Here is a 12,235-nt window from a genome sequence, read left to right as displayed (position 1 = left end):
AAATCCTTCAGAGTAAAAGCTAGAGTGAAACCAGTGGGAACAGGTTTCACGAAGGAACCTTGTATCTTCTTGTATGATGATTTATTGATTCAACAGCATTAAGAGGTACCTAACCTTACACAATGGCTCCATTGTCTGCCATATTGTCATGTCATATGTTTCAACTGGTCTGCCCCGCATAATTTATATGAACGCAGGTGTTCTAATGATGTGTAAAAGAGTATTCCAGTGATGGGTGTGATGGGTGAAGTGTACCTTGTGTTCAGGTGACGTACATGTCCTAACAGATTGCATTTAAAAGCTATCAGCTTCATTCAGTGAGACTTAAAATCGTATCGGTCAAAGTCCTGCTCTCTACTATCTGAGACTAGTGGGGAGTTCCCTCTAGCTTGTGGTATATAAGCACAGGAAAACTGCTCCCCTCTCCAGGACACATGTTCACAGCCCCAGGCTGCATGACAAAAGATGGCCTTGACTGGGTGATGATCCATCATGGAAAATGAAACCGAAGGTAGCGTCTGTTATTTATTACTAAATGCAAGAAGCAATCGGGTTTGTTTGTAAACAGAAAGAGGATGGATTGTTTTAGGGCACTGGTAGAACCACAACCACCATTCACCTGTTTTAGGGTATAGGGACCTTTGGCATACTTGAGCTTCCTGTGGACTTTCTGCAGGTTCTTTACCGCAGGGTCATCTGGGAACTGATCCAGGCTAGCAATCTGCTCAGTGAGGGTGCCAGCATTCTCCACACACAGGTACTCTAATATCTTCACAACCTAACCACAAAATAAAGAGCGATTCTTTCTGATTATACTACCATGGCAACACATGTTCAAGACATGGTAGTTACAACCCACTCAACACACAATTTATTTATTTGATTGGTATTTTACGCAGTACTGAAGAATATTTCACTTATACAATACTACATTGTTATTAATTTATTAATAATGAATGAAGCAAAAAAACATTTATCTGTTTGTGAAAGAGTAGGGGAGTAACTTCAAGACTTTGGGAATAAGTTAACTTTGGGTTAAGATCGATATACTAATTCCCAAAACAAGGCATCAATCTGAGAGTTACTTTCCCAATCTTTTGTCTCAGACTAGTCAGTTGATATTCTGGATTCTGCCTGTCTGTAATACAGTGGATTAGGAAGGGCACATTTATAAAGTTGAAGCAAACCTGACCTTTGTCCCTACATTATAGGCATCATGGACATGGCCCACCAGATGACTCACAATCCAGGACAGGTACTTGCCCAGCTCCTGTCAAATGTCATCACATCAACATTTCAGGTATTTTACATGACATATATAATTTTGTAAAGATCTGATTTGATAATAAAATAATTACTGTAGATTTCAACTCACATTAAATCTTATGTCAATCATGTAAGGTTATGGTGTCCTTGTAGCAGCTACCAATGCAATCACATGTTGTTAATGTTGATCACCGAAGCACTGTTCATCATCATACTATTGGTCAGTGATTACAAGCCAAACAGTTCCTTTACTTCCCCCAATACTGAGCACAGAAGATTGTTATTAAAAATCTTTGATACAATGCAGCCTACCATTTAAATTGTTATCACACTGTCTATGCAAACATTACATGCAGACTTCATTTGTTACAATTGTTGAGACAAAATTTTGCACCCCATGAACCACTGTGACCATTCAAGCAGGAGTTTAACACCAGCCATCTGACCTGAGGGCAGTGCTCCATGGCTGACTGGCACATGGTCTGTAGTATGTCCAGGCACAGGCTCTGTATGGAGGCTTTGTACTGAGACTCCCATGCTGAGGCTTGTAACCTGAAACAGTGAGTACAGTTGATTATAATAATAGAACAGATGTGGATAATACACTGTGCTTTATTCCCATCCTTTGTTTTCATCCCATCCATAAATTTGTTTTAACACAGAACTAATGTTTAAAGGTAGGTTCATTTAATATTAATACTACAGTGATTTTTTTTTTTTTTTTTGATTGGTGTTTTACGCCATACTCAAGAATATTTCACTTATACAACGGCGGCCAGCATTATGGTGGGTGGAAACCAGGCAGAGCCTGGGGGAAACCCACGACCATCCGCAGGTTGCTTCACACCTTCCCACATACGGCCAGAGAGGAAGCCAGCATGAGCTGGACTTGAACTCACATCGACCGCATTGGTGAGAGACTCCTGGGTCATTACGCTGTGCTAGCGCGCTAACGAACTGAGCCACGGAGGCCCCCAATACTACAGTGACCAGATACAGCTGGTGACATTGAAAAGCAAAATGTGTTTGATATATTTTAGTCCAAATACTGAATTTGCCAAAGCAAAAGCATTTCTTGAAGGACATATGTCACAAAATATTCATGACGAAGAAAGAGAATACCATTTGGGGGGTCTAAAGCTGGTGTTAGTGAATATCTGGGTCATTCTGTAGATCACCTCCCTCAGTACAAAGGCCCAGCTTCCTCCCAGCTTTTGGTGGAACTCTCTAATGAGCAGTCTGATGAATACCCTGTACATCAGCAACACACGCCGCTTCTCAAAGCACCTGCTGGCCTTTTCTACATTGACAGCCAAGCACAGTAGAATGTTCTGAATGGCATCCTGTTAACAAATCCTGGGTTAACTGATGGACTGATTTTACACGCTGAACAATGATCTGATTATAATACCTGCTGTGATCTATCCTATCTGTATATTTAACTAAAGGAGAAAAATTAGAATTATTGAAGCGCAACTCAGATGATTATCATATCATATTTACATCAAGACACATGAGAAGAAATTGAATCTGAGGATTTATTTGATTGTCACACTCAACAATATTCATATCAGGGTTTAAAAAGATATGATTAACAAGTCTGAGTTTGACTAATGACTTATACAAGAAATAAAATGTTTACTTTCCGTTACATCTACTACAGGAATATCCTACTAGTACTTGTTCTCACCACTTAACTTTCAAAACACAAATGAATACTGTCTCACCTGCATTTTTGAGAGGACTGAGACCAAAGTCCTGTTTCTGCCTGAGAAGTTCTGAGTTAGGTAGTCCAGGGTGGATATGATGACAGCAGTGCTGTAGTACGGTGGGTTTGGTTTCGGGTCTGCTTCACTATAACACATAATCTTACACTGAAGCGGATTCTATACCACATGCATACAGACAGAATTTTAAGGCTTTCGATCTATTTTATGATGAAGGTACATTGTACTAAAATGTATGTCAAATTACACACCTTCAGCTGTATGTTATGTAATGAACGTGAAAATTAAGCCACTTTAGCCACTTAATTTCATGTTAAAAGAGAAGTGAAATGACACCGATCAAACCTGCTTGAACTTGTAACACAATACAATATGAACACGCAAGCAAAGTTACAGTTTAGCTTGCAAATGGACAGTTCTAATCCATTTGCATATGAAAAGGTACAGAAGTCATTAAGGCAATACAACCTTTTGCCTGTTATCTTGGCTATACCTACATGTATGTACATCATACACTTGGGAAAATTTCTTTCATAACATAAAGACATAACATTTATTTCTGACATGTACTGTTCACACAGAGCAGTGATAACATACCCTTGAATGGTTCATTTACTACTGTAACTATCAAGGATGGAGAAACAAGACACAATTCATGAGGAATATCCACAACCTACCATTACCTAAAATACCTTCTGAATTCAGCACAATTTGAAGGGCTCTATTTGAACAAATGACTTCATAATGTTGGTCAAGGGCTTATGGCCAACCAGGACAACACACTACAGCACTGGGCTGGTAACTGCCCTTCCATCAACAACATGCTGTTACAGTATCCACAGTGGTGTCACAGAGTCTCCAGTTCCCACCTTTGAGGGTCCATGTTGGATTCATCTGGGTCATACAAGGTCATGAGGATCTTTACCACAATCTGGTCCAGATTTGAGACAATGCACTTGTCAACCACCTGGAAATTAGAATACACAACACAGGATTTTTAGTCAGTGCAAAAAATCTACAAAACAAGTAATGTACTTTTATTATCAGTATACAGTTTGTTTAGTTGCCTACTTCATTTTGTTGAATTCTTTACATAGAGCAAGCTAAAGCAGTTATGAGAGCAATTCTGCTGCATAAAAGAGGTCAACAAAATAGACCAAATACAAGACTTGCAATAAAGAAGATCTCCATAACTGAGCAAAATTACATGACTTTCTAATCAATATTTTGAGTTGATCTTTTGCATTTTTCTCAATCATTTTATGTATGAACTAGAAGGCTCTCTGAGACCGCTAAACTCTCACACAACTGAATGTACAAAATTGCCCAACTACAGACCAAGTGGCACTCTAGCAATGATAAAGTACTGATTGAAAAATTCCTGGATCAACATCTAGGCAACCACCAAAATGCAAACGAGAGCACAAAAAAATTCACCAAAATCCTTTCATGACTTGCTGACAGACAGACAGACATACATGCTGGTTAAAACATAATTTTTTGATTAGGAAATCTATGCAGGATGGGGACATACCTGATCAGTGACCTCTCTCAGGAGGAGGTCATAACAGGCAGAGGCCTGACTGTATTGCACCTTCAGTGCCTCGTCCTTTTCAACCTCCCCACTGCTACACAGGGCAAACATTGGCAGAACATACACCAGGCTGTCAGGTATACAATCCTCTGCCAGCTTCAACCAATCAGCATTCAGCTCAGTACACATCTCCTTGACTTTTCCAAACTTCTTTTGCATGAACAGACATGGGAAGATTACATGGTAGTGCTCCCTAGGTTAGAACAAGAAAATGACAATAAGGCTAAGAGTTGTTGCCAAGTATCGATAAAATTCTAAATGGCAGCTAAATCATGAGACTGACCATGCAAACACCACAAAACGTCAAAAGTTGCTTCATATGTTTTCTATTAAAACTGCAAAGTTTCGTTTTTCTACCTTTTCTATTAAAACTGCCTTTACCAGCTTTCAAGACATAGCAATTTTATGAGCTGACTAAGAATAATAACAATAATCCAAACGATTTCACGAGATGTCCCACTAGGATAGCGTGGACCACTAATACAGTCAGACTTGTGTGAGTCTACACATTCATGACGCAGTTTTATATGTCTCTGTAAACCCCATCAATAAAGTGAGTGAGTTTACATGTACATCAGAATGCAAAACAAGCTTACTGGAAGAGTTCAGCTCTGGTTGTGTAGTTCATCAGTTCATGTGGGAGCTCCAGAATGTCATAATTGAGCTCCAGCCAGTGACACACTAAGAACTGCAGATGAGTGGAGAGGTAAGCTCTGACATCTCTGTACCCCAGCTGTCCTGCTGCCTGATCCATGCCCTGTCAATCACACCTAACATCGATGTACTACCTCACTTCCAACAGTCAGATGTTTGTGATGTTTATCACAAAACGACTTCCAATGCATCACATTTTCACTAAGTCTAGGTAACATTTACCTAGATACATTATACATGCATTCAGTCACAAAGAAGAATCAATGTTAATGAGTTATTATGCCAAGGAACAGGCCAACATTTCAACATACATGTATGCATATTCAGTGTATATACATTTATATGTATGAACACATTTACTTTAGGCCTATCACATATGATGCACTGTTTCCATACACACTCCATATAAAATCTCAGCCCTGCAACAGAACTCAATGTTTCATTTTTGTCACAGAAATTCTCACAAAAAATGACATTATCATAAAATAATCATACTGAAAAAAAAAAAATTTGCTCTGCTGCTGGCACCAATTCTCTGAAACACTTAGACAGGAAACAAAGAATCGAGTGACATTAGCCTTATCGCACATTTTTACCATAAAACAGCTTGATATGTCAGATGGTCTCGGTTAAATCTTGGTTAATCCTACCTTTCTAACTAGTTCCACACTAAAGTTCTTCTCTTTAATGAGCTGAACACAGGTGAAGACAGCTTTCTTCTCACACACAGGACTGTAACAGGCAACATTGACCAGCGCCTTCAGCAAGCTAGAGGTACGATTCAGAGCCTCATCTGCCTGCTCATCCACGTTCAACTTACTCTGGGTCAAAAGAAATGGTAAATCAGTCAATTTCTATCACTAATCTTACAGAGCTACGCACTTAATTACCAAAGCAAACAAACATTGGGAGCATTTTAATAGAGGTGCTTTAGATACACAGATTTGCAAACCACCACCATTTATAGTGAGTGTACTTTTTATTTAAGAAATGTAAAGACCCTATGTGAGTATTAACTAAGTTTAATGGTGTATTCCAAGTCAACATTTAGACAAGCTAAAATGATGTTATTTAAGAACTTTTTAACAGAACTTTTCATTGCAGTATACCAAAGACTGCTTTGGGATACTGGCATCATGGCTTTGAAAACAACAAAAGCAGAGGTATCTTGAAAATTCTCTGCTGAGACTTAGTTTGAAACCATGTCTTGAGATACCTGGCGACTGAAAGGAAAGCAAATTAACCACTCAGCCACGACCAATTACGCACATGTGTTCTGTACACAGAAGGGTGTCAAGCATACAGATCACATCTGTGTGTATATCATTCCTAAGCACACAAAAGCGTAAGGACCCGACAACTTCATGATTACCTCTAGTGATAAAGTGTCCTGGACAAATTCATACATTTTGGCAAACACATCGTGTGGAGTTGGCAAAACATCTTGTTTACTTCTCTGGTTGAAAAGACTGAAAAAAAGGAAGACACAACTTCACTTACATATATTGTATATATATATATATATATATACATAACTGTATAAGTTATAAGCCAGAGAGATAAATATACACACATGTACCTGTATATGGAGGAAGACAGGAAACAATGGGTAATGATGGTGACTTCTTAACAGGGCAAATGTAGGAGGGGACACATTGCCACCGCAAGTAATGGAATCAGTGCAGTGAATTAATGAAAAAGTTCTACTGTCAATTTCCAATCTATCACAATATTCACAAGTTCAGTTCACAATAATTACTACAGTACTTATAGGAGTATGTCCAGGGTTTGCTCCAAAACGACATCAAGAACTGAGCAGCTCACCACGTGAGAGCCTGGGCCGTGTACCACCTGACCAGTAGGGAGTTGTCACTAACAAGGAAGAGGAAAGCCTCCCACACACGCATCTCTGTCTCATCCCCTGACCCCCCAGACGTGTTACACAGCACCGGGAACTCGGCACACAGGCCACTCTGTCAATGTAACAGTCACTGATTACGAGTGTAGATTACATGAATACTATACAATGTTTTATCTCACTCCAGAACGTATTCTGACGACCTTGAATACCTTGAGTTAGAATATATATATATATATATATAACAAAATCAAGGTAAACAGGCGAATAAACAAATGCAACTGTATTCTCACAGAAGATATATCTTTGAATAGCATTTAGCATTTAACATGATTCTTATGGACATAAGCTTTTAGATTAGTGGTAGCAGTGTAGTAACTATGCTTGAAACAATATTAGTTACTATACCGCAACACTGCATGCAACATACCTAAAAGTCCATATCTACATGAACAAGAATCATCTCTTCTGTATTCCCACAGAAGGTCTAATCAAATTATTCAAAGCCTAGCACCAAATATTTTTCATATTAACACATGTTTGAAATTATCTACTGACTTACTTGAATAAAAGCTTGCAAACATTTAGCAAGGGCAAGTCTGACTTTGTGCATTGCATCTCCTCTTTCCTGTATTTTCCTAAACAGTAAGAAATAAAAAAATAAAATTTTCAATTGTCTCTCAGAACCAATAGAACTGTAAACAGGGATCATTATTCCTTAAAAACCAAAAAGCCTTGCAGAGAATTTTCCCATTTATCTTACTGGAAATAAAAGATAAATGGTCACTGTCCCCTTGCTTTGAAACAGTATACCAGCACTGCATCAGTAAAACATTGCAGACTCACCAGTAAGCTGAGATGAGCCTGAGGATGATGGTGACACACTCTGCCTTCACCTCCTTATCTAGTGCACAGTCCTCATGTGACAGTGGAGGTATGAGAACTGACAGCATGTCTAACACAACCACAAACACCTCCTGGTCATGCCGATGACATTTAGCCATATGTCTGAAACACAATAAACACCAGATACAATGTCTGAAACACAAGAAACACCAACTACGACTTGACTGTAACTCAAGAAACACCAACAACGACTTTTCTGAAACACAAGGAACACCAACTATGACTTGTCTGAAACACAATAAACACCAACTACAACTTGTCTGAAACACAAGAAACACCAACTACGACTTGTCTGAAGCTCAAGAAACATCAACAACAACTTGTCTGAAACACAAGAAACACCAATTACGACTTGTCTGAAACACAAGAAACACCAACTACAACTTGCCTGAAACACAAGAAACACCAACTACAACTTGTCTGAAACACTAGAAACACCAACTACGACTTGTCTGAAACACAAGAAACACCAATTACGACTTGTCTGAAACACAAGAAACACCAACTACAACTTGTCTGAAACACTAGAAACACCAACTACGACTTGTCTGAAACACAAGAAACACCAACTATGACATGGTAAGTTTGAACAGGTTATAACATACACTGGAATACGCTGCTGGAATATATAATGAAGTCAAACCTTGAACGAAAGTCTGAGTACAGGTTTCAATACGCTAGTTTGTTAATGCTTCATTCAGTTTTTTTAATAATATTATATCTATTATACCTTATTCCAAATACTAGACTTTGTGACTACTCCCAAAAGTTCTGTGTTTTCAAACCATCAGGTGGGAGTTTTTCACTAGTTATCTCAAACACCACTGAGCGGAGAATAAATACTACGTAAAAACAATAAGACTTAAGATAAAGCCACATGAAAAATAATGAAGATCAGTACATAAAAGGAGAAGTCTGAAGCTTAAAGCATTATGATGGTAATTAAAGCAATATATGCAAGTACTGAAATTAATTTGCATGTAGGTTTCTTAAATAATTAGGCATTTTCATGCTACATGTACCACTCACTTCAGTGATTTTCAGAACTACTTACAAATGGGACAGGTAATTCTGTGTTCAGGCAGGTGACTTTGTACCAGAGTTTGACAAGTAGCTGAAAATATCAAATCCGGGTGCTACCAAAGTCTATTCACCAGCAAATATGTAATGTATGTTTTAGCAATAGCATGATTTCTGTTTGGAAATTATCGTGGAATTATAACTCTTACCTCAAAGCATCAAGTATCTTCTGTAAGTTGTCACCCGTCAGCTGATTCTGGCTCGTGTACCCACGGACAATCTCCCTCACCTAAACAATACAACAATTCCACTGCACAAAACCATACCTCTGATATTACTAAGCATACCATTAACAGTGAACATATGTCACTAATCAAAAGCAAATACAGGACCCAACTAATATTCCTTTGATTTACAGATTTTACTGCAAAATATTATCTTCAGGCTTTACTGCAAAATATTAATTCCACATCTTCCTGCATGTTATTTCTCATAATAAAATGACAAAATTATCAATAAGACATGCTCATTTTTATTCTGAATGCAGTTATCTGTACATGGTTATAAGTACTCACAATATGTACGTCAACAGCTCTGGCTGGGTCAAACTTGGGGTCATCAAGAAGGTCTTCCAGTTTTTCTCTGATAGTAAAACTGGTGGGGTTGCTATGGCACCACCTGACCAACACTCGAATAACCTGAACTTGAGCCTGCTGGAGGTCACTGAGAGCATCCGCAGACACCACACTGGCACAATAAACTGTCATAATAAAGACACATACAATAAAAATCCATTACAACTTCCAGACTGATGAGATATGCTTTCCTAATCTCATCTTTATTCTGTGATATCATCACTATTCTTTATATCAGTTTTGATTTTACATATAAATTAGGCACATGTCTAGAACATCTGTGAACAACAAGAAATTTATCAAAGAAACAAATAAAAATTTCAAGTTTTCAAAATAAGCTCAACATTTATGTATGTCACACTGAAGCACTATGATTATCCTCTATGGAGATGGCCTGAAATAATGAAACTTTAGTTGCATTTTATAGAATTTATTCACCTATTCAGGGGAGAATATTCTTTTAATCTATGTGTGAGCAACAAGGTTCAATATAGCCTAAAAACCATTTTCACCTATTAACAGAGAAATTGCATGCATGTACCTTAACACAGTGTTCTCCCCTGAATATTGAATATGGTCTATAAAACTATTTGCAATGAACTGAATGGAAGTTTATGAAACCTTTAGACTTATCAGCAGACTCCTCTAGATCCGGTGGAGAACTGTCCATGCCTAGTTCTTCAGTGTTTGTGGAAGATATGTCAAAGCCCAGGTCAAAGTCATCCGACACAACACTAGCCATTCTACTGGTGGAGCTACGAGAGGAATCCTGTCTACTGGCAGTGTGCTGTCTTATCAATGATGACTAGAAACAAACACATATATCTGCAATAGTATAAGTTGCAAAAAATTATTATGTATGTAAGTTACATGCATGTAAACACTGCATGCATGTAAGACTCTAAATATAGATCTCTACCTCAAGAAGAACAATTTGCACTTGGGACTTTCACATATTTTAAATATCCATTATTCTGATAAATAGAGCCTTCTTCAATGCAATGCCTAATATCTAACATAATCTATATACCCTCACACCTGGAAAACCCGTAACATGTTCATGAAAGTTTTATATAATTCATGAAAAAAAAGTACTGAGACAAATATAACATTTGTGAGTGGTAAAAACATATTCTGGTCAGGCCAATATTGTTCTATGGTTTGTCAACTGAATATCATACTTTCATGGCCTCCTCCAGTAATGTATCTATAAGCCTGGCTGGGGTGACAGTGTGTAGGAGCTGTGACATGACCTCAATTTGGCTGGGATCATCTGTGCAAACTCCAGCCATCTCTTCTAGGGCCTGTAATACAGTGTGCACAGCACCAATACCACTCTTCTTTACCACATCAGACAAGTGTAAGGACAGGTTCTTCAACAGCACCTGTAACAACACATGAAACAAACACAAGACATATTTCAATCACAGCAAAATGGAGTGAAATTTCTTGACAGGTTTCCTGCCCACCTCATAACACCAAACATTTCACTTATGACTTCACCCATTTATCATGCAAAATAAGGTCTCGAGCATGTTCAGTTTTAAAAGCATTAAAAGCAAGAATCCACGGTAACTCTCTGTCAATATTCACATTCCCAGAAATCTGAATCTAGCTATACATTAGCCTCCACGACAGCACTTTGTAACTGCTCAGTCCACATTATAATGCACACTCAATATTCCAGTTCCAAAAATGTGAATATAGCTGTACACTGAGAGCCTCCACAACAGCACTACATAAAGGCTCAGTCCACATTGTAATTCATACTCAATATTCTGAAAAAATTCTGCCCAAAAATGTAAATATAGCTCTTTTGTAATAGTACTTTGTAACTGTTAAGTCCACATTGTAATTCACACTCAAAAATTAAGGTTCACAAAAATCTGAATCTACAGTAGCTATAACTTTACAGCCTCCACGACAGCATTTCGTAACTGCTTAGTCCACATTGTAATTCACACTCAATATTTTGGTTCACAAAAATCTGAATATAGCTATAACTTTAGAGCCTCCACAATAGTACTGTGTAACTGCTCACTCCACACTGTAATTCAAACTCAACATTGAGGTTCTGAGAAATCTGAATTTATCTGTACCTTGACAGCCTCCACGACAGCACTTTGTACACACTTTTCCACATTGTAATTCAAACTCAAATGAATATTCAGGTTCACAGAAATCTGAATCTAACTATATTTTTACAGCCTCCACGACAGATGTTTTCAACTACTCTGTCCACATTGTAATTTAAACTCAGTATTCAGGTTCACAGAAATCTATACCTTGACAGCTTCCAGTATGGGGTTTTGTAACACTTTCTCCTCAGTAAGCACCTTCAGCTGTAAAAGACTCTGTACAAATTTCAGTCCTATGGTGCACCTGCGGGTCATCCACTCCAGGGTCATTATCTGTTCAGTGCACCATAATACATAAATATCACTTCATACTGTATCACACCAATGTTCTAGAGCATGCCAGACCAATTTTTGGGGAAAAGTTGGTGGGTGGGGGCTCAAGGAATATGTACTAATTCACCTTCCAACGAAAATTTATCCTATTAAATCTATTGAGT

At 38.1% G+C, this 12,235-nt stretch overlaps 1 protein-coding gene across 1 annotated transcript in view; it reads right to left on the bottom strand.

Annotated features, from left to right (window-relative positions):
- LOC135463626 (serine-protein kinase ATM-like) overlaps positions 1 to 12,235 on the bottom strand; it is a 48,999-nt gene that overhangs the window by 20,042 nt on the left and 16,722 nt on the right. The window contains exons 16-33 of the mRNA XM_064740970.1: positions 11,946 to 12,071; positions 10,842 to 11,045; positions 10,282 to 10,465; positions 9,601 to 9,785; positions 9,235 to 9,314; positions 7,946 to 8,107; positions 7,662 to 7,737; positions 7,066 to 7,214; positions 6,614 to 6,710; positions 5,892 to 6,062; positions 5,184 to 5,344; positions 4,528 to 4,780; positions 3,863 to 3,960; positions 2,994 to 3,120; positions 2,389 to 2,609; positions 1,713 to 1,818; positions 1,193 to 1,270; positions 620 to 778 (exon numbers count right to left, since the gene is read on the bottom strand). Coding sequence (XP_064597040.1) covers positions 620 to 778; positions 1,193 to 1,270; positions 1,713 to 1,818; positions 2,389 to 2,609; positions 2,994 to 3,120; positions 3,863 to 3,960; positions 4,528 to 4,780; positions 5,184 to 5,344; positions 5,892 to 6,062; positions 6,614 to 6,710; positions 7,066 to 7,214; positions 7,662 to 7,737; positions 7,946 to 8,107; positions 9,235 to 9,314; positions 9,601 to 9,785; positions 10,282 to 10,465; positions 10,842 to 11,045; positions 11,946 to 12,071 — 2,637 coding nt within the window. The remainder of the gene's footprint in view (positions 1 to 619; positions 779 to 1,192; positions 1,271 to 1,712; positions 1,819 to 2,388; positions 2,610 to 2,993; positions 3,121 to 3,862; positions 3,961 to 4,527; positions 4,781 to 5,183; positions 5,345 to 5,891; positions 6,063 to 6,613; positions 6,711 to 7,065; positions 7,215 to 7,661; positions 7,738 to 7,945; positions 8,108 to 9,234; positions 9,315 to 9,600; positions 9,786 to 10,281; positions 10,466 to 10,841; positions 11,046 to 11,945; positions 12,072 to 12,235) is intronic.

This window comes from Liolophura sinensis, chromosome 1 (assembly GCF_032854445.1).
Source record: "Liolophura sinensis isolate JHLJ2023 chromosome 1, CUHK_Ljap_v2, whole genome shotgun sequence".
Classification (NCBI taxonomy): domain Eukaryota; kingdom Metazoa; phylum Mollusca; class Polyplacophora; order Chitonida; family Chitonidae; genus Liolophura; species Liolophura sinensis.
This window is presented reverse-complemented; position numbering and strand designations above follow the sequence as displayed.